This window comes from Eriocheir sinensis, chromosome 57 (assembly GCF_024679095.1).
Source record: "Eriocheir sinensis breed Jianghai 21 chromosome 57, ASM2467909v1, whole genome shotgun sequence".
NCBI classification, from domain to species: Eukaryota; Metazoa; Arthropoda; class Malacostraca; order Decapoda; family Varunidae; genus Eriocheir; species Eriocheir sinensis.
This window is the reverse complement of record NC_066565.1, coordinates 8,795,105-8,818,369: the sequence shown is the minus strand read 5'-3', so window position 1 is coordinate 8,818,369 and position 23,265 is coordinate 8,795,105. Positions and strand designations below refer to the sequence as shown.

At 41.9% G+C, this 23,265-nt stretch overlaps 2 protein-coding genes and 1 long non-coding RNA gene across 10 annotated transcripts in view; 2 read left to right on the top strand and 1 right to left on the bottom strand.

Annotated features, from left to right (window-relative positions):
* The window catches only part of LOC126984826 (uncharacterized), a 136,489-nt gene that overhangs the window by 41,962 nt on the left and 71,262 nt on the right, over positions 1–23,265 (top strand). Inside the window, exons 6-7 of one of the 5 annotated variants that reach the window (XM_050839027.1) lie at positions 13,276–13,327; positions 13,631–15,565. The exons of 1 other annotated variant lie outside the window; for it this stretch is intronic. In XM_050839027.1, the coding sequence (XP_050694984.1) occupies positions 13,276–13,308 (33 nt within the window). In that variant the 3' untranslated portion in view covers positions 13,309–13,327; positions 13,631–15,565. Of the gene's footprint in view, positions 1–13,275; positions 13,328–13,544; positions 13,564–13,630; positions 15,566–23,265 lie in introns of those variants that run through there. 3 more of the 5 variants (XM_050839030.1, XM_050839026.1, XM_050839031.1) reach the window with 3 other exon arrangements.
* The window catches only part of LOC126984829 (uncharacterized), a 133,034-nt gene that overhangs the window by 38,507 nt on the left and 71,262 nt on the right, over positions 1–23,265 (top strand). The gene's annotated exons all lie outside the window — the stretch shown is intronic.
* Positions 14,572–17,440, bottom strand: LOC126984839 (uncharacterized). 3 transcript variants are annotated; one of them, XR_007737938.1, is made up of 3 exons: positions 16,661–17,440; positions 16,265–16,363; positions 14,572–16,165 (listed from the first exon to the last, which is right to left on the bottom strand). It is a non-coding gene; the product is annotated as an uncharacterized LOC126984839 (long non-coding RNA). The 3 variants fall into 3 exon arrangements; XR_007737936.1 differs by having other exon boundaries at positions 14,572–16,363; XR_007737937.1 differs by lacking the exon at positions 16,265–16,363.

Here is a 23,265-nt window from a genome sequence, read left to right as displayed (position 1 = left end):
TACTGATAAGTGCTTCTTGTGTAAGGCTATTTCTTATTCGATACAGTATGCCACATATCCTAGATAGTTTATTTGCAACAGAATTAATTTGGTATTTCCAATTGATATTTTGATCTATGACAACGCCCAAAAACTTAGTATAAGAAACTCGTTCAAGTACTTTTCCTTCAAGTGTTATAGGTGGCATGTTAGTAGTGACTGATCGGTTTTGAAAGATAATGTATTTTGTTTTAGTGATATTTAACCTTAACTTATTATGTTTAAGCCACATATTAATTGAATTGAGCTCATTATTAATGTTTATATGCAAACTATTTATATTTTTATCATCTAATAGTAAATTAGTGTCGTCAGCATAAATGGTATACTTAAATTTATTACTAGCATTGACAATATCATTAATATAGATGAGAAAAAGTATAGGTCCTAGGATAGATCCTTGCGGTACACCCATTTTGATAGGCTTGAAAGAAGAATATTTAGAATTACAGTAAACAGCTTGAAATCGATTTGTTAAATAATTTTGAATAATTCTAAAGGAACTCCCTGAATCCCAAAATTACTAAGTTTACTTAATAGAATTTTATGACATAGCGAATCAAAAGCCTTAGAAAGATCTAAAAAAATTCCAACTAAATAATGTTTCTTTTCCAGATATTTATACACATTATTGGTAAACTGAAATATGGCTGACTCAGTAGAGCGCCCTGGTCTAAAACCATGCTGACAATTCGAAAATAAATTATTTTTCTCAATGAAATTTACAAGACGAGTGCATATCACTTTTCAAAGACTTTACTGAACACATGAAGAACTGATATAGGTCTGTAGTTATTGACATCATCTCTATTATCTGACTTAAACAATGGAATAATTTTAGCTTTCTTAAGTTCGTCCGAAAACTCCTTTCTTTAATGTGAGGTTAACTATGTGTGTTAATGGCAAGGCAATTATGCTGGCAGTTTGTCTTACGACCAAGGGAGAAATTTCATCAAAACCAGATGATGTACCTTTTAATGTCTTAAGAAAGTTTTCAATTTCTATCTGTGTAGCTGGTGATAAGTATACCGAGTAATTAGGTGAGTTGTGTAAATATGTCATATATTCATCCCCTACTATATCATGATCTAGCCCCCCAGCCTTCAAAAAATGGTCATTAAATGTTTCAGAAATGTCAGTACAATGTGGCTTTAATTCAATAACTGTATGTTTAGCACCTGTGCATCTACCAAGAATAGTATTAATGGATCTCCAGTGTTGTTTTGGATTACCTTGGCTATTAAGTAACTGCTCTTGGTTATACTTCTTCTTGGCTAATTTTAAAAGTGACGTTAATTTATTTCTATATATTCTATAAGGCTCCTTAAACGTTAAAGGCCATTTATGAGCTAGTTTTTCAAGTCGATGTTTTTCTCAAATACTATTCTTAAGAGCTAGAGTAATGTGTGGACTACGTTCCTTTATAAAACTAAATTTAATTTTTCTTTCCGGAAAACACTTATCAAAACATGTTTTAAATTTACTGTAAAATAAGTTGTAGGCCTCATTAGCACATATACAATTTAATGTGTCACTCCAATTAGTTTGTGAGAGACTATTACTAAATTTTTCAAGGAGTCCTGATTAAATATTCTTTTAGTTATGTAAGTGGAGAAGGATGACGATATTTATCACATTTAAATACAGAGATTACTGGGTAGTGGTCACTGATATCTGTCTTTAATATATAATTGGCAGTATTACTTTCAATCTGAGATGACCAAACATGATCAATTAACGTGGATGAAGTTGAAGTTACTCGAGTAGGCAAGGTAGTTAGAGGAAATAAAGAATAGCTGTACATTATATTAATTAAATCCTGCACATTGTCATTATTACATTGTAACAAATCTATGTTTAAGTCTCCAAACACAAAACCTCCTTGTAATTTTTATCTTTAATTAGGATAAGATTTCATTAAGTGAATTGTGAAAATTATTTATACTGCTTTGAGGTGGTCTGTAAATACAAAGAAATAAATAGGTATTAGCATTACATATTGCTTCGATTCCCAAACATTCCATAAAAGGTTCCAATTTAGAAAATTCATTGATCACAGAAGATTTGTACTTACTAGATATATAAATGGCCACTCCCCCACCAAACCTGTTTCTGTTATTAGTGAACATTTCATATTCCGGTAGTCTGTACAGTGGAGAAATATCTACATCTAAGCGGGTTTCTGTTAATCCTATGACATCAAATTTAGTTTGGCACGAAAGGACAGTGTCTACAAAGTATTGGAAATTGATGAGATGGATCTAATATTCAGTGTTAATAAATATAATTCCCTATTATTAGTAGAAAAGGAAAGCTATCCAGATAAATATATTCAGATTTAGAAAATTTAAATTTCTTGCTCTTAAATAAAACTGAGTTACATCAAGATCGTTATTATAATTTCTATCTTCTACACTAAGTGGATGGAAAGCATGTAGGTCTTGATTTTGTGTATTATTGACATTAAAACAATGCAACAAATCTTCATTGTTAATAGAGGCAAAAGGGAAAATATAATCTATTGGTGGAGGCATATTATCGTTAGTAGTAGTAGTGGAAGTAGTAGTAGTGGAAGTAGTAGTAGTAGTAGTAGTAGTAGTAGTAGTAGTAGTAGTAGTAGTAGTAGTAGTAGTAGTAGTAGTAGTAGTGGTGGTGGTATATTGAAGCGGTTATAGTGATAGTAGTAGTAGTAGTAGTAGTAGTAGAAATAGTAGTAGTAGTAGTAATAGTGGTAATAGTTGTAATTGCTGTAGTAGTAGCAGGAGAAGAGGTATAGAAGTAGTAGTAGTAGTAGTAGTAGTAGTAGTAGTAGTAGTAGTAGTAGTAGTAGTAGTAGTAGTATTTGTTGTTGTTGTAACCATAAAAATAGTAGTAGTAGTAGTAGTAGTAGTAGTAGTAGTAGTAGTAGTGGTGATGGTGGTAGACGTAATAGCAGTAGTAGCAGTAGTAGTAGTAGTAGTAGTAGTAGTAGTGGTAGTAGTAGCAGGTGGTAGCAGATAGTAGTAGTAATAGTAGTTAGTAGTAGTAGTAGTAGTAGTAGTAGTAGAATCATTGATTGGAATTGGAATTGTGAGTTATTATGTACTAAATTACTTAACGTTGTGAATCTATTTCTTGGTGCCGCTTCGCAGGATTTTCTTGATTTCCTTGCGCTGGGGGGACGAAGCAGCAGGTGGGGCCGAGGACAGCCGCGAGCCACCAGGGCCCGGATTCATCAATCTTACCAACCACGCCTCTGGTATCTCTCGCATTTACCGGAGCGCTACCAGAGCTGCGGCATCTTTCAACCACGGGATTCATCAACGGCATGGTAACGCTCCGGTAACTCGCACCCTAGCAACGATTGGTTGGGCTGGATAGCCAATCACGTGCGACCTTTCATAATGTATTTGGGCTTTCACGTGTCGTTTGTTTACTAATGCACAGACTTCAAAATCAAGACATGTGTATTGTACAGAGGTAAATACTGCCTTAAAACAAATAATTAGCGTTGTAATCCCTCAATAAGATGTTTTTTTTATGAATGAAAGCACATTACTTGTATATTTATCTTTGAAATAAAAATATAATCGCTTATACAATATTCTGCACGTTTCTGTATGTTACCTCCATAGTTTCCGTCATTTGGTGAGCATTCTGTTGCATATGGATAATAATGATGAAGGTTCGGCGACGCTAACGCCAGAAGCGCGCCTCACTTTCAAAACATGGCGTCAGCTGTGAAAAGAAGGCGGCCCAATTTCTCAAACGAGGAAATTTTAGCCCTCATCACAGGGGTGAGGCAAAGATGGGAAACCATCACAGGGCCTCTGTCCTCTTGCGTCACCGCTGCAGCCAAGCAACGAGCTTGGGAAGCTGTGGTGGAGGAGGTCAACGCCGTGAGTGGAGTTGGGCGCAGCGTGGAGGAGGTGCGCATGAAGTTCTCCGACTTCAAGCGCCACACTAAGAAGAAGTTGGGAGAATTAAGACGTGAGGCGACTAGCACAGGTGAGAATATATCTTCTGTAGTGTTCTAAAAAGCAGTGAACAGTCATGGAGGAACAGTTCTCCAGCCTGTAATAGATTTCACATTTTTGAAATTTGGTTCCTTATTACCTTATTAACTTTTATTATCTGATGTTCCTGATTCATTTGTATATTATGCTATACAACAAAGCTCGTTCTGATGTTCCTGGCAACATTGGGAGGCATATGGGAGTGTCTCGGTATTAACAAACTTATTAACTTTGTTGAAGTTAACTGCAATAATGTTTGTGTTATACATTTCATTGAATTTAATCTGTATATAATAATAGTATATTTTCCTCTTTGTAGCTTTTCTGATAACTCAAATTTAATGTAGCTTTTTATATTCTTTATGTCCTTCAATAGAAGTAGCCATCATGGGTGACTTTACCTCTAATTCCTTGGTACCAGAGAGAACACCTGTCAGTAAGAAAATACTCCACTTCATGAACAATTTGTGGACTGCTTCACTTCTTAGGGTCTTCACTGGTGGATCTCTGCCCTGACCATGTTTCATCTTGTAACATACTGGATTTGGATGGGGCTAGAGTAGGAGATGTACCTAGATATATTGGGCAATTTTCCCAAATTTGGTCACTGTCTGCTAATCTTCCAGTAATATTTCCAGACCAGTCAGTAGGGAAGTTAGCTCTAATTGGCTAAATATGAATGGTATAGTGGTAAATTCAACATAATTAGCTTCCTATGGCATGATAGTGATTGATTATGAAATCTGCAACAGCTGTGTTATGCCACATTATCTAGACTGAAGCTCTCAACAAGTCGTCCTTGCCTTGGAACATTTCAAGTACCTTAAGGACAGGTACTGAAACTACTTTTTGTATTTTCAGTTGGCCCTTGATAGATCCCTCATCAATAAGATGAAAAGTTCCCCAAAATCCTTTAATCATTATATTAGAATAAAAAACTTAGCACTCATTCTGTGGGTCCTCTTAGACTAGCTAAAGGTTATGCAACCGCTGAATGTGAGTAATGGCAGACATTCACTAGAAAGTTTTCTTGTTTATATTACTCATAAATTAAATACCCCTTTCTCCTATCAACTGTCTGACTCTTCTGTCACTAACATAACTATTTCCTTTGAAGTGGTAAGGCAAAGACTATCTTCTCTAGACATTAATTCTATCATGGGTCATGATGGTTTTCATCGCTGTCTTTGCAGTCCCTCGTCCCTCTATTAAAAACATCTAACTTACATTTTTATATGTTACCAAACACAGATAACTGTTTATATCACTAATTATTGTTTTTCAAATATTAGAATAATGCATAAAGAGGTAATAAGTTAATATTTTAGCAGTGATAAGTTAGTGCCGTCACTATGCCAGGGGCCACTTTTGCGGCACTTTGGTGGAAATAGCTGTCTATTTTGGCAAAGACAGGTATAACAGTGTTGGGGTAGTTATTCAGGTAATGATTCAGAATAAGTTTAAGCATAACTGCATTGCCATGTACTAATTTTTTACAAAATTGTACAGGTGGCGGCTCTGTCCAAACACACACCCTCACCGATGCTGAGGAGGCCATGGCGCAGGTGCTGGACCCTGCAGTTAGAAGGGTGTGGGATCTGGTTTAGAATCAGATCCTCGTCCAACACCTTCTGTGTCTGCAGGTAAATTATGTTATGAAATGTACTTCATGGTAATCTTTGTATTTGGTAACCTACGTAACATTTGTCTTTATGACAAGTGCCACTAACTTGATATATTTCACCATAAAAAAATTCAATAATGTAGTGAAAATCTTGAAATGTTTGTCATTAAGTGCTGGGAATTGAACTCAGGCCTTCATAATAGTAGTCAGCAGGGCAGCAACCCAACTGAGCCAGTGATGAGCTAAAAAGTCACTATGCCAGAGGCCACTTCTGCGGCACTTGCCGTAACACCCCAGCCCCACACTGTGGACTCTATTAAGGAAAAGTGACCCCACTCATCAGTTGCTCTAAAGGCATGGGTTCAATTTCCCATAACTTTTGTTGTTTATCTTGATTTTTTTTCACATTCATTTGTTTTATTTGGTATATGTTATGTTATTTTATTGCTTTGCCCACTAACTCTTGATTTCCAGAGAAACTTAATTATGAAATAAACTTCCACCTTCAGTGGTTCAGTGCAACACAACTGATTTAAAAATCAACTTGACCTTTTCACCTTCATGTTTGCTAAGGCAGAAATTGCAAAGCTTTTACATAGTTTCAATTGTTTAAGGAGAGACCACCATTCTGCATAGTCTGTGTGGTCTGAACATATATATCTTAAGTTGAGCAGACATATTTGTTTAGGTTTTCCTAAAATTCCTCGCTACTCATAATCAAAGCACAAAATAAGATATCATACCATGTTGAATTACTCTTATCATAATGATTTTTTACGTACAGCTGCTGCAGACACAGAAGTGTGTAGAATCTTCCTTTCGGAGGATTCTATGACACCCGCACTTCTGCAAGGCCCATCACAGCCCCCTCCTCACCATCCCCGCCCTACTCCTACTCACCAGCTGGCCCCTGAATTGGCACCTGTCCACCGTGCCCCCGAAACTCAATCTCCCCCTGATGTAGGAGCGGCACCTCAAGCTTCCACCAGAAGACACAAGAGGGTTGATCCACCAGTTGGGCCAAAAATGGTGGAAATTCAAGAAGATATCCTTCTTGAAATGAGGAGGCTGAGTGGTACTATGGACAAGGTAGCTGCAGCCTTGGAAAAAATTGCAGTTACCTTGTCAAAATAAGGTGACAGGTCCAATTAGGTAGGTTTTTATTAAATGGGTTTCTTTAGTTAGAAACAAAACATAGTTAACCTTTTTTTTATTTTGCCTTTGTAGCATAACATGAATTATACCATAATCCATTCTGTTAAGGTGGATCCCTAGATCTTACCTTAGTATATTAAGACACTGCTGACTGGCTGTTGGCAGGGAGGGTATCTGACAATTTTGACTCCAAAACACTATTCTATAATCAAGAAATATTAGTATTCCTTTACTTAGCTCATCTGATATAGATAAGTTTATTTTGTTGATAACATTGAATAAGCAGTGATTCCACAACTATTAACACAATTTTCCATCCTCAATTGTTAATAATTACGGTGAGTAGAAGTCAGAGAACAACATTTAATGATAATATATACTTTAATTTTTTATCAATATTTCCAGCCATTGTGGATTCACAGCTGAAGTGAATGGACTATAGGTATAAAAACATTCTAAATCAATCAGTCAAAGTGTCTGCCCTTCCAGTTCTCAAGTATTAATATTCCTTTTGAATAAAAAGTCTTTCCTTTTGTTAATGCAGCAATTATTTTGCACACATACGTTTGCAAAAAGACACCAATACAGTAAAAGTCCAATCATCCGAAAATCGCAGTGGTATGAATTTGTAGTTTGTATAATTTAAAGTGACTTAGAAGAAATGTTAAAATGAAAAACATTACAAAAAAATACATAGAAACGCCAAAGGTGCCAAGCCGTGGGTACAAGAGACAGAAGACTCAGGCGAGGTGTAAATTAAGTCTAGGTGTTGCCCAAATGTACAGGTATCATCTATAATCTATCTATCTATCTATCGATAGGTATATATATATATATATATATATATATCTATATATATATATATATATATATATATATATATATATATATATATATATATATATATATATGTGTGTGTATGTGTGTGTGTGTGTGTGTGTGTGTGTGTGTGCAGAATGTATGGTGCAATTGCTGTTCTATATAGTGTCAGAATGTTTAGTTGAGGTCAGGTTGTTTTGGGTGAGGAGACAGCATGAGGAACATTGCTGACAGCAACGCCACCACCCTCAGAGCAAAACAAGCCAGGAGATTGTTCAGGGTGGAGACAGCATGAGAAATGTTGCTGATGACGACACCACCGCCCTGAGAGCCTGGAGAGAAGAACAAACCGGGTGTCTTGAGATGGCAGGGCTTCTGTTTTAAGTGCTTGGGCTTTGTGGCGACTCACACTTTTCACTGAGATGTATATACATGCAAGTTTGTATAATATATTTTTAAGTGTCTTTTAGGTACATGTAGGTTAGAATTATAATATACAAACTTACATGTATATACAGTTTCAGTGACATGAGTGAAGAGTCACCACAAATCCTGAGCACCCAAAACAGAAACCCTGCCACCTCAGTCTCCCGGTTTGTTCTTCTCTCTCACTGGTGGCTGTCAGGGCAGTGGTGTTGTCATCAGCAACATACATCACGCTGTCACTGGTGGCTGTCAGGGCGGTGGTGTTGTCATCAGCAACATACATCACGCTGTCTCCACCCTAAACAACCTGACCTTGTCCAAACATTGTGACACTAAACAGAGCAGCAATTGCACCATATATTACATACACCTCAGTATACATGATACCTGCATATTAGTGCCTTACATACCATCACCAAACAAGTTATGCAAAGACAAAGTATGCATGTATGCTATTGCATAACATTTGTGTCAGTAGAAGAATTCAATTAAATGAGCCTTTAGTAAAAGAGATTGAAAACATGGAAAATGATGCCAACAAGGGAAATGAAGACACAGGAACCAACCAACAACACTGTCTATGAAAAGAGATTATCAATCAAACCCCTTCGTCGAGCCTGCCCTGTGTCTTCATTTCCCCTGTAGGCATCATTTTCCATGTTTTCAATCTCTAGTAAAGGTTCTTTTAATTGAATTCTTCTACTGACACAAATATTATGCAATAGCATACATGCACATTCCAACCAACAACACTGTCTATGAAAAGACATTGTCAATCAGACCCCTTCGTCGAGCCTGCCCTGTGACTTCATTTCCTCTGTAGGCATCATTTTCCATGTTTTCAATCTCTTGTACTAAAGGCTCATTTAATTGAATTCTTCTACTGATAAATATTATGCAATAGCATACATGCAATTGCAATTTTGGCACACTTGACTGGGTCATACTGAAGGCTGCCACCTGACCCATGCAAGCAACGGAACCGAGATTTTAATACCCCAAAAGTCTGTTCCACCACAACACGTGTCCTAGAGTGGCTGCGGTTATAGGCACGATGAGCATCAGTTGTTGGTTGGCTCACTGGTGTCATTAGGAAGGGCTCTAGAGGATAACCAGAATCACCTGCAAGGATCAGAATATAAACTAATTTTTCATCTAACATCATCTTTGCAGTGGTTGTTTTTGTTAAGGGAAAGTTAACCAGCTCCTTAATGCTTTCATCCCTTAAGCTGGTGAATTCTGGAACAGCCTTTTCCTGTTTGTATATCTTCCTGTCTACTACTTAAGCTCTTTCTAGAGGGTAGTATTAAGACACTATTATCTACAATGGGACCACACGCTGTAGCTGCGTGTGGCCTCAAAGTTCATTTACAGCACATTGAGCCTGCAGTGAAAAAGATCCCATTACTTCCAAGGCATTGTGCTAGGGTGACATCCAGTTTACATCAGTTTACCTTCCCCAATCTTCCTCAGGTACCCATTTATCGTCCAGCCCAAAAGCGAGGATGAACAGCCACTGCACCTTATAGGATCCCTCCACAGATGCCTCCTCAGCCCCTCCCTTAGGACCATCCAGCAGACCTCCACACCCAGCACCACCAACATGGCCAACCACTCCGTCCAGCACCACTGTCTTTTAACATCTAAGTTTTACTTCCTACTGGAAGTATGCCAACATGCAGCCTGTGCCTAAGACGGGTGACCATTCCAATCCTTCAGACTACAAAAGACCTTCCCAACAGAAACTACACGATTCCAGGATGGAGGCTGCAGAATGCTCAACTTCATACCTTACTATCACTTCCAATTAAGCCAAGCCCTTCAACGCCTCTAAAACTCAACTTTTTAACCTGTCAACTTGACACAATCTTCCAAACACTTATCCCCCATTTTTCAATAACACTCAGCTGTCACCTACAATAAACATCCTCGGTCTATCCTTAACTCAAAATCTCAACTGGAAACTTCACATCTCCTCTCTTACTTAATCAGCTTCCTTGAGGTTGGGCTTTCTGTATCATCTCTGCCAGTTCTTTTATCCTCCCAAATGATATCTATATACAGGGGCCTTGTCTGCCCTATTATGCAGTATACATTTCATAATGTTCCTTACTCTTTGTCTCTTTCCATTCCTTAACTACATTTCCATTGCTCTAAAAAATATGAGTGGCCATTTTATAAAAATAGAACATATACTACCCTGTCTTTTATTCTTATGACACCCAGTCCATTCCTTGTTGTTTGTTCTTTATTTTCCCTAATGAAACAGGTTGTCCTATTTACCGCATAAAAATTATATTTGCTAGTAAATACACTTCAGAGGCACTTATGTATATAAATGAATTTTGTAAGCATTACAAAAAACAAAGTTTAAAAGGGCTTAACACTGAGGAAAGTTATTAGATTCTGGACAAGCATGAGTGTGGAAGTTGGAAAGCAGTTGGTAAATAGCAAAATTGTTCTAAAAGGGTCAGAATACATGCTGTGACTGTGAATGGACAGCATTTCCATAACCTTTTTGTAAATACTCATCCATATTAATCCCTCGAAAGGATAACCAGGATAATGCATCTGACAAGTCAAGAAGATAACAAAGCCAAACATTAACATACAGGTTAAGTTGGGAGCATATGCTATTAGCTTTGAATGGTCACGATACTCATCTCCATACCATTGGCCCTTCAGCCTGTGGTGGGTAACAATCCATTAACTTGGGACACAGGCCCAGTGCAGCATCCAGGTTACCGGTTCACCTTCCCCAGGTAACAATTTACCAATCATCCAGAAAAGAAGGATTTGAACTCAGGCACACAGTTGTGAAAATGTATACAAACCACAGCACCATGGAGGCCCATTAACTTATGCTGTTTTTCTTACAGCTGCTAAATTTTACAAAATACAGCAAAGGTTAGGGTAATTACCAAGAAGTAGTGAGTCTCCGTACTGGCCCTCCACAAACTGCTGGCGCAGAACACTTTGACGCCATATGTAGGAGTCGTGAACACTCCCGGAAAGCTTGCACAGAAGCTGATGATCCTCATCTTTGAGTCTGCCACAACTTGTACATTAAGGCTGTACTTCCTCTTTCTGTTCAGATAAACAACTGCATTTGCAGGTGCTTTGATGGGTATATGAGTGCAGTCTATTGCCCCTATGACAGAAGGGAATCCACTGAGGCCATAAAAATCTTGCTTGATAAGCATGAGCTCCTGCAGATTTTGGGGCATATTTATTTCTCGTTTTGCTTTGTTCAACAAAGCCTCAGTAACATCATTCAATATTCTTGATATTGATGACTGACTGATACCAGCTACATCACCCACCACATTCTGAAATGTCCCACTGGCATAAAAACGCAGGGCAACCAAGATCTGTGTGTGAATTGGAATTGCTCTTGTCCTACTTGTGGGCCTGTGGATATGTGGTCCAATCTCCTCACACAGCTGAAGGATTTCATGGCGGGGCAGCCGATAATAGTGTAGGAGGAGATCATCGCTGACCTCTAAAGGATTGAGACGGTCTCTGAAAACTCTTTCCCGTCGTAGCCTGTCATGTTCCAGTGCCCAGAGCAGCGCCATTTCACCTACAAAAAAATAATTTATATAGGGTAATAATCTCATATGCTAGAATCGGATTCTTTTTGTTCCAGTTACTTAAAAAAGTCCAGTGATCAGCTAATATAATTATATAGAACCTAAGTAAATAACTACTTATCATCAAACGTTCCATCCAGATCTAAAACGGTGTCTCCATTTCTTCGGATGAAATGTCACGGTAGCTTGTCAAGCAACAGGTCTCTTGCTCCCTAATTCCTACTGACATTCTGGTAAAATGTTTTACAAAATTGTTTCCAACTTGGCAAAATCAACATAGTCCATAGGTGATAAACACCACAGTGCATTATATTTTGCTTGGGTTAGGAGTCCTGAAAACCCAAACTAACCTAATATTATCCGATAAAACTAACAGCTGAAAATATAATTATCACCAGCATTACTTTACCCCTTGGCCCCTGCATTCCAAATTCGCCATCCATTATTAATTTGTTAAGTATCATTTTACCAGCATATCAATAACATTTGTTAGAGGGACACAGAACACTGCCCCCCCCAAATTTTTTTTCAATAAATAATACATCACTCATGTGCTTTGACCATTATTTTATTAGTCTATTGGAAATATTGGATGTGTAAATGAAGTGAATGATTTCCACACATTTGTTAATATTTGTTTACACGCAAGGAAGAACTCAGTATGTAGAGCTATGTCGACTAACATCTGAACAACCAAAGTCCAAGGGTGGCCGAGAATAGTGTGAGGCTTGAGGGGCTGATTATAATTATAGCTGGAAAAACTGCCTTCATGATCATGGTATCTCCTCTGACACTAATTATGTCCAGCTAGACATCTAAATATTTCAAAACACAATTACAATAATCAATGAATATGACTGTGAGACATACTGCTAAACAACAACAGGTAATAATAATAGTCCCATGATTTGACTGATTACTCTTCATCAACAGAGTTCCAAGTGCACTCTTCCCACAAGTCTTATGAACTGCATTTCTTTTCATATGCTAACTATTTGCTTTGAGTCTTTAACGTTGCAGATCAAAATCATGGAAATTTAAGTAAAAAAAAACACCACTTTTGATTCGTGGAGAGCTGCCAGCTGACCCGCTAATGTGCCGTTCATTTCGATTTACTCAGCGGTATTTACACGGCTGTACTCACTCATGTTTGTCACTTCCATTCACTACTAAGCATGTCAGTCGAATATTTGCGTATAAAACCATGGAACACGATAAGTAGAGAGTGAAAACTGAGGATAACTCATCGCCGATGCGGCTACGTGTCACTCACTTCGTCTTTTCCACGTCTCTCTCCACTTATTTCCGTCACTATTATATGTTTTCATACTCCTGCAACTACCGAGATTATCGCAATTGCATTGTCATGTTCAGGAACCGCCGATACAAGCAGTCACACGGGAAAATAAACCTGAGGCGGCAGAGCTATTTACTTACCACGCCTCCGGTAACTCAGTTACGGGTGCTCGGAGCCGTGGTAACTTTTGGCCTTACCAGAGGTGCGGTAAGTGGTTGATGAATACCGATTTACCGGGTGGGCGGAGATACCGCGAAACTTACCAAACAGAGGTCTGGTAAATGGTTTGATGAATCCGGTCCTGGCCCTCATGATGCTGTTCGCCAGGTACAATCACTGGATGGTGGGCGACAAGTTTGAGAGACTCGCCCCCTCACTGGTAATTGTGCCCCGTTGTTTCCTTCTCTCTGTTCACGTTGAGGACCTAGTGTTTTTTTATGCTTTTTTTGTTTTATTGCCCTTGAACTCTAAAAGATAAAACTACATGACCTCCCCTAACCTAACCTTACCTAACCTCCCTTAAAACCCAAATCCCCCCAAACCTAACCTTTCCTGACCTCCATTAACCTTTTATAACCTCCCTTAACCTCACCTAGCCTTACCTAACCTCTCCTAACAACCTATCCTCCCCTACCCTAGCCTACCTTAACCTAACCTCCCCTCCCCTCCCCCCCCCCCCCAGGTGTTCTTCATGCTAACCTGACGGCTCATCGCTGAGTACCAAATCCAGCGGAAGGAGAAGATGGACAAGGCGGCGGCAGCGGCCAAGAAGTCACCCGCCGCAGTCGCCGAAGGGAAGGACGGAGGAACAGCCGCCAACTCCATCGCTGGCGGCTCCACATCTACTCTCGTTTCCTCCTCCTCCTCCTCCTCGCCCTCCTCTTCCTCCTCCTCCTCGCCCTCCTCCTCCTTTTCTCAACATGGACGGTCGAAGGAGGATGTTTAGTGTGGAGGTGTTTGATTGGGGTTTGTGGTTCAGTGTTTTTATTTTCATTTGTGTGTGTGTGTGTGTGTGTGTGCTACCCTTCCCTCCCTCCCTCGCCCCAATGTTTGTCTCTAGGTGTTTGTAGGCGATAAGATGACCTTTCAACACACCTTCTCTCTTTCCTTTATTCTTTCCCTCTTTACGACGTTGTTGTAAGTATATGTAACCTTGAACTAACGAAATACAAGTTACGTGAACCCTACCCTCGAGATATGTTATTTTGATCTCTGTACGTATAGGCAAGATTACGTCTCTTAAACTAACGATATATAAGTTATGTCAACCTTAACCTGCGAGATGTTTGTCTAAGTAACTTCAATTCACACTTTGATCTCTGTACGTCGAGGCAAGGTTACGTCAGCCCAGCACTCACTGTTTGCTTATTTCTCGTCTTTACGTAGACGTAACATTACGATCCTTGTATTGTTGTAGGACTTGTGTTGTGGAGAGGAAGTATTGCTGTAGGACTTGTGTTATGGAGAGGAAGTATTGCTATAGGACTCGTGTTGTGGAAAGTATTGCTGTAGGACTTGTGTTGTGGAGAGGAAGTATTGCTGTAGGACTTGTGTTATGGAGAGGAAGTATTGCTATAGGACTCGTGTTGTGGAAAGTATTGCTGTAGGACTTGTGTTGTGGAGAGGAAGTATTGCTGTAGGACTTGTGTTGTGGAGAGGAAGTATTGCTATAGGACTTGTGTTGTGGAGAGGAAGTATTGCTGTAGGACTTGTGTTGTGGAGAGGAAGTATTGCTGTAGGACTTGTGTTGTGGAGAGGAAGTATTGCTGTAGGACTTGTGTTGTGGAGAGGAAGTATTGCTGTAGGACTTGTGTTGTGGAGAGGAAGTATTGCTGTAGGACTTGTGTTGTGGAGAGGAAGTATTGCTGTAGGACTTGTGTTGTGGAGAGGAAGTATTGCTGTAGGACTTGTGTTGTGGAGAGGAAGTATTGCTGTAGGACTTGTGTTGTGGAGAGGAAGTATTGCTGTAGGACTTGTGTTGTGGAGAGGAAGTATTGCTGTAGGACTTGTGTTGTGGAGAGGAAGTATTGCTGTAGGACTTGTGTTGTGGAGAGGAAGTATTGCTGTAGGACTTGTGTTGCTGAGAGGAAGTATTGCTGTAGGACTTGTGTTGTGGAGAGGAAGTATTGCTGTAGGACTTGTGTTATGAAAGAGAGAGTTCGTAATGACAATATATTTTAAGTTCTTCCGACTCGGAACGACAACACAGGCTCGGGATAAACGGTTACGTAGAGTCGGTTACGAGGAGGTTCTTTTCGGCTCCATATATTACTTGTCGTCTCAAGGAGGTACATACATATATCGTTTAGTCATGTACGCCGGGTTTTTCAAGCATGGTAGTAGTATCAAGCTCTGTGGCTGGTGTGACTTTGCTTCTAATTTTGAGATGGAGTTGTTAGCTAGAAGTCCTGGATTTTCAGAGTGAAGTCAACACATTAACAAACCAGCAAAGACAAGTCAGCCACAGTGTTCTTGACGAAGGCTAATACAGCGTTTGAACATTCAGGCGCTAATTTCTTTGTTCGCCCTAAAGATGAAACAATCCATTACTCTGTTGGCAGCCCAGAAGTCAAGTATTTGTTCATTATTAAGAGGAATAAAAACACTTTGAATTGTTTTCCTTTGTTTGTCTCCGCGAAGAATCAAAACTGTTCTCCACCAGACAAACAACATAATGTAATCTTATAAGGGAAGTAAGAGTGTTATAAAAATTGCAATAGTTTGTCAGAAAGGCCTATTTTTAACCCCTTGACTGTGGATTTCCTACAAGAAGACATCAAAAAGCTATGGGAGTGGAACAAAAAGTGGCTGCTACAATGCAATGATGAAAAATGTTAAGTCCTGCACCTTGGGAGGGGATATCCAGCACACCAATACCACATGGGAAACACTCCACTATCCACCACAGAGGCAGAGAAAGACCTGGGAGTGTATGTTACCAGGCTACCAGTGAAGGGATATCCAGCACACCAATACCACATGGGAAACACTCCACTATCCACCACAGAGGCAGAGAAAGACCTGGGAGTGTGTTACCAGGCTACCAGTGAAGGGATATCCAGCACACCAATACCACATGGGAAACACTCCACTATCCACCACAGAGGCAGAGAAAGACCTGGGAGTGTATGTTACCAGGCTACCAGTGAAGGGATATCTAGCACACCAATACCACATGGGAAACACTCCACTATCCACCACAGAGGCAGAGAAAGACCTGGGAGTGTATGTGACCAGGCTACCAGTGAAGGGATATCCAGCATACCAATACCACATGGGAAACACTCCACTATCCACCACAGAGACAGAGAAAGACCTGGGAGTGTATGTTACCAGGCTACCAGTGAAGGGATATCCAGCACACCAATACCACATGGGAAACACTCCACTATCCACCAGAGAGGCAGAGAAAGACCTGGGAGTGTATGTTACCAGGCTACCAGTGAAGGGATACCCAGCACACCAATACCACATGGGAAACACACCACTATCCACCACATTGGCAGAGAAAGGCTTGGGAGTGTATGTTACCAGGCTACCAGTGAAGGGATATCCAGCACACTGATACCACATGGGAAACACTCCACTATCCACCACAGAGGCAGAGAAAGACATGGGAGTGTATGTTACCAGGCTACCAGTGAAGGGATATCCAGCACACTGATACCACATGGGAAACACTCCACTATCCACCACAGAGGCAGAGAAAGACCTGGGAGTGTATGTTACCAGGCTACCAGTGAAGGGATATCCAGCACACCAATACCACATGGGAAACACTCCACTATCCACCACAGAGGCAGAGAAAGACCTGGCTAAGACCGCTAATGGGCTGGGGCCGTCCAAGAGGTCCTACTGGTGCTACAGGCAGACAGGGGATAGACAGGAAGCTGATGAGAAAATAGAATTCCCAAACCAATTCTGGTGTGTGTCTGTATGCATGTGTGTGTGTGTGTGTGTGTGTGTACTAGAACAAACAAACAAAAACATAGACCAATAGTTACATTAGGAAGACATACTCAAAAAGGAAAAAACTTATTCATGGAAACCAACAAGGAAAGGTTAGATACTGAGGAAGGGAGGAAGAACAAAGGGGTGGAATAAGATAACATGTGCTTGTGTGCTTAGAACTGAGTGTTGGAAGATCAAGACAGGAAGGAAGGGCATGATTGCAGGCTGCTGGAAAATACAATACAATACATTACGATAGATTACAGTATGGAAAGTATGTACCTGCCTCTAATAGTACATACTGAGGATGATATGTAGCTACTTCTTCCATCCTCACAATTAATACAGGAAGGAAGGGCATGATTGCAGGCTGCTGGAAAGTACAAAAAGATACATTGCAATAGATTACAATATGGGATAATAGTGTAGCTACTTCTAATAGTATATACAGAGGATGATATGTAGCTACTTCTTCCATCCTCACAATTAATACAGGAAGGAAAGGCATGATTGCAGGCTGCTGGAAAGTACAAAAAGATACATTGCAATAGATTACATCATGGAATAATAGTGTAGCTATACTAATACAGAGGATAATATGTAGCTACTTCTTCCATCCACACAACGAAGGCAGCATTTCCAGACAGTAAGTAACAGCATAATCGCAAACCTCTGGAAGATACAAAGTGACACAAAGTGAAAACATAATTGGAAGCTGCTGCTGGAAATTATGAAAAGGACATTACGAGATGAAACACAACAGACCAGCGTGCTTCCTCCTTCCTCTGAATTATGGCAAAATCTCTTGGACAGGAACAGAAAAGAAAATGACAAACTGCTGGAAAAATACAAAGAACTACTGGGAAAGAAATGGACGCAAGGTGATAGATTATGTTACGAAATGGGGAAATAATACGTGAACTAACTGTCCCTTCCCCTGAATAGACACACATAAGCCAATGCCAAGGAAATAAAGACACTAGACCAGTGGCTCCCAAACTTTTTACATGATGCCCCCTATTGATTTATAAGAAATCCTCACGCCCCACATCATTTGTTACTCCTTCATGTGTGTGTGTGTGTGTGTGTGTTTATTTCTTGCAAAACTGCAATTTTTGGCAGATGGAATCACGCCCTCTCTTTACCTAGCTCACGCCCCCCAAGGAGGCATGCCCCCCAGATTGGGAACCACTGCACCAGACGATAGATTGTCATGAAATAGGGCAATGATATGTGGGGTTGGCAGGGCAGGTATGGGACCATCAAGGATTATTGTCAGGACAGGTGTGGGGCTGTCATGGCAGGTGTGGGGCTCTCAGGGCAGGTGTGAGGATGTCAGGGCAGGTGTCAGGATGTCAGGGCAGGTGTGAGGATGTCAGGGCAGGTACGCTATTGTCATGGCGGGTGTGGGGCTCTCAGGGCAGGTGTGAGGATGTCAGGGCAGGTACGCTATTGTCATGGTGGTTGTGGGGCTCTCAGGGCAGGTGTGAGAATGTCAGGGCAGGTGTGAGGATGTCAGGGCAGGTGTCAGGATGTCAGGGCAGGTGTGAGGATGTCAGGGCAGGTGTCAGGATGTCAGGGCAGGTGTGAGGATGTCAGGGCAGGTGTGAGAATGTCAGGGCAGGTGTGAGGATGTCAGGGCAGGTGTGAGGATGTCAGGGCAGGTGTCAGGATGTCAGGGCAGGTGTCAGGATGTCAGGGCAGGTGTGAGGATGTCAGGGCAGGTGTGAGGATGTCAGGGCAGGTGTCAGGATGTCAGGGCAGGTGTGAGGATGTCAGGGCAGGTACGCTATTGTCATGGTGGGTGTGGGGCAATCATGGCAGGTGTGGGACTGTCAGAGCAGGTGTTTGGCCATCATGGCAGGTGTGGGACTGTCATGGCAGGTGTGGGGCCGTCATGGCAGGTGTGGGACTGTCACGGCAGGTGTTGGGCCATCATGGCAGGTGTGGGACTGTCATGGCAGGTGTGGGGCTGTCATAGCAGGTGTGGGACTGTCAAGACAGGTGCTGGGCCATCATGGCAGGTGTGGGACTCAGGGCAGGTGTGGGGCTGTCATGGCAGGTGTGGGACTGTCAAGGCAGGTGTTGGGCCATCATGGCAGGTGTGGGACTGTCATGGCAGATGTGGGGCCGTCATGGCAGGTGCGGGACTGTCAGGGCAGGTGTTGGGCTGTCACGGCAGGTGTGGGACTGTCAGGGCAGGTGTTGGGCCATCATGGCAGGTGTGGGACTGTCATGGAAGGTGTGGGGCCGTCATGGCAGGTGTGGGACTGTCAGGGCAGGTGTTGGGCCATCATGGCAGGTGTGGGAGTCAGGGCAGGTGTGGGGTTGTCATGGCAGGTGTGGGACTGTCAGGGCAGGTGTTGGGCCGTCATGGCAGGTGTGGGACTGTCATGGCAGGTGTGGGGCCGTCATATCAGGTGTTGGACTGTCAGGGCAGGTGTTGGGCCATCAGGGCAGGTGTGGGACTGTCAGGGCAGGTGTGGGGCTGTCATGGCAGGTGTGGGACTGTCAGGGTAGGTGTTGGGCTGTCACGGCAGGTGTGGGACTGTCAGGGCAGGTGTTGGGCCTTCAAGGCAGGTGTGGGACTGTCAGGGCAGGTGTTGGGCCGTCATGGCAGGTGTGGGACTGTCAGGGCAGGTGTTGGGCTGTCACGGCAGGTGTGGGACTGTCAGGGCAGGTGTTGGGCCATCATGGCAGGTGTGGGACAGTCAGGGCAGGTGTGGGGCTGTCATGGCAGGTGTGGGACGTACTGTCAGGGCAGGTGTTGGGCCGTCATGGCAGGTGTGGGACTGTCATGGCAGGTGTGGGGCCGTCATGGCAGGTGTTGGACTGTCACGGCAGGTGTTGGGCCATCATGGCAGGTGTGGGACTGTCAGGGCAGGTGTGGGGGTGTCATGGCAGGTGTGGGACTGTCAGGGCAGGTGTGGGACTGTCAGGGCAGGTGTTGGGCTGTCACGGCAGGTGTGGGACTGTCAGGGCAGGTGTTGGGCCGTCAAGGCAGGTGTGTGACTGTCAGGGCAGGTGTTGGGCCGTCACGGCAGGTGTGGGACTGTCAGGGCAGGTGTTGGGCCGTCACGGCAGGTGTGGGACTGTCAGGGCAGGTGTTGCCCGTAGGGCCGTCATGGCAGGTGTGGAACTGTCTGGGCAGGTGTTGAGCCGTCATGGCAGGTGTGGGACTGTCAGGGCAGGTGTTGAGCCGTCATGGCAGGTGTGGGACTGTCAGGGCAGGTGTTGAGCCGTCATGGCAGGTGTGGGACTGTCAGGGCAGGTGTTGAGCCGTCATGGTAGGTGTGGGACTGTCAGGGCAGGTGTTGAGCCGTCATGGCAGGTGTGGGACTGTCAGGGCAGGTGCTGGGCCGTCAGAGCAAGTGTGCGATCGTCAGGGCAGCTAGGTGTGGGGCCATCACGGCAGGTGTGCGATCGTCGGGGCAGGTGTGCGATCGTCAGGGCAGGTGTGGGGACGTCAGGGCAGGTATGGGGCCATCAGAGCAGGTGTGAGGCCATCAGGGCAGGTGTGGGGCCATCAGGGCAAATATACGATCGTCAGGGCAGGTGTGCAATCGTCAGGGCAGGTGTGCGATCGTCAGGGCAGGTGTCGGGCCGTTAGGGCAGGTGTGGGGCCATCAGGGCGTGTGGGGCCATCAGGGCAGGTGTGATCGTCAGGGCAGGTGTGGGGCATCAGAGCAAGTGTGTGATCGTCAGGGCAGGTGTGGGGCATCAGAGCAAGTGTGGGGCCATCAGGGCAGGTGTGATCGTCAGGGCAACAGGGCAAGTGTGGGGCCATCAGGGCAGGTGTGCGATCGTTAGGGCAGGTGTGCGATCGTTAGGGCAGGTGTGGGGCCATCAGGGCAGGTGTGGGGCCATCAGGGCAGGATTGGGGCAGTCAGGGCAGGTGTGGGGCTGCTAGGGCAGTCGTGTGCATGGGGCCGTCAGGGCAGGTGTGTTGCCGTCATGGGGGCCTTCCTGTGGTCAGGGGCCGTCTGTCTTGCCCATAATTCAACCCCAACCTTACCTATGACACACACCCGTGTAATGCATTGTGCTGCCAAAACAAGTGTGTGTATTGTACGTAGGAGATGACAACCCCCAACCTTACCCTTATACACTGCACTGCCAGATTCGTGTTGCCTTACCTACCTAGACATCTTACCTAGACGGGTTCCACGAGAAGGGAACCCCACAAGTGCCTACACGCCAGCAGAATACATATTTGTGTAATTACTCTTAACACTGAAACTATTGTTATGCCGGTGTCGTGCGAAATAACTTGACCGACAAATAATTAGTAACATCGGTATCTGCTCATGCGCGGCGAGAACTCGTGAGTATTTCGCACGTAGACGTGCGAAATACTTATCAACCTGCGAAATTATTATAAATAGCCCAGTTCGTACTCACACTGTTCTCTTTAGGTTTATAAAGCAACAATAAGTGTGTAGGGTAATAATAAAGTTTGTGAGATATAAATAAAAGCCTCCTCAAGCAAGATACATCATAATGAGCCTCTAAAGGTTTGGCTTGTTATCTACGTGTCATGAATCTACTTTGGTATGCGATCTACACTTTATATTGCGATCTACGTGTCATGAATCTACTTTGGTATGCCATCTAAAAGGTTGATGGATGGTCCAGATCAATGGTTCCCAGCCTGGGGCCATGGCCCCGGATACTTTCTTGGGGCCATGGAGTAATATGAAAATTATGGTTTTGATTCTTTTAAAGTCAATTTTCATGCAGTTTTTCTAATGCACTGCAGTACCTAAAGATAATTATCTCTTACATATCATTAAATTGGAATCTTTCCATATAGTGTTCTGGTCCTATAGCTATTGGCACCATTACACAATTCATAACTAGTAATAACTGAATCTGAAAAGATGACAGACACTGAATGGGGCCATGGAGATTATTATATATATTGGTCGGGGGCCACAGAATAGAAAAGGTTGGGAACCACTGGTCTAGATGGTCTTGATTGACTCTAGAGGGTAATAGAGATGGTAGAGAAGTAGTTGAGTCCCGGCTCAACAATGTACAAGAACGAGGAAAACACTTGTCGTGGTTTCGAGAGAATGTCTGGTTAAAGTGTCGAAGCTCCGGTCCCGAACAAGGAAAACACTTCAACCAATTATTCAGAGAAAAGTCGCTGAAGGCTCAACAATCCATTCCGACGACTGGCCAGCTTACTCTAATTTAAACCAAATCAATTTTCGTCATTTTTCCGTAAATCATCAGGACTATTACGTCGATCTTAAAACAGGATCACATACACAAGGAATTGAAATATCCTGGCTTGATGCTAAGATTCGTATATTGAAAAAAAATTAGAGGCTGCAGTCAAAGAATATTTTAATTGCACCTAGACAACTTATGTTGGCGGATGATGAGAAAAGAAGCTCCTGACTTATATTTAGCATTTTTAGCTGATGTATGTGCTGTTTATCGCTAGAATGTTATTAATAGAATTTTTAAAATTATTTTTAATTAAATTTTCTCTGTTATATATATATATATATATATATATATATATATATATATATATATATATATATATATATATATATATATATATATATATATATATATATATATATATATATATATATATATATATATATATATATATATATATATATATATATATATATATATATATATATATATATATATATATATATATATATATATATATATATATATATATATATATATATATATATATATATATATATATATATATATATATATGGTGTAGATATCATTTCCTTAAAATAAAATTTGTACGGTGTAGATACTTTTCCTTGTAGATAACAAGCCAAAGTACAGTGTAGATATTTTCTTTTCTTGTAGATAATGTCAAAGTACGGTGTAGATATTTTTTCCTTGTAGATAACAAGCCAAAGTACGGTGTAGATACTTTTCCTTGTAGATAACAAGCCAAAGTACGGTGTAGATATTTTTTCCTTGTAGATAACAAGCCAAAGTACGGTGTAGATATTTTTTCCTTGTAGATAACAAGCCAAAGTACGGTGTAGATACTTTTCCTTGTTGATAACAAGCCAAAGTACGGTGTAGTTACTTTTCCTTGTAGATAACAAGCCAAAGTACGGTGTAGATACTTTTCCTTGTAGATAACAAGCCAAAGTACGGTGTAGATATTTTTTCCTTGTAGATAACAAGCCAAAGTAGCACCGCCTCTAAATTATGATCGTCAATGCACTGATAGGTATTTTTTCTTATGTGGCTTCCTGACCTGCCATTGCAGGCCACACATTCATCACAAGATAGATTTAGGTAATCACGGAATCAAAGTTTGTTCATACAATCTTCAGTATTATAATAATTAATCAACTCGTGCGTATT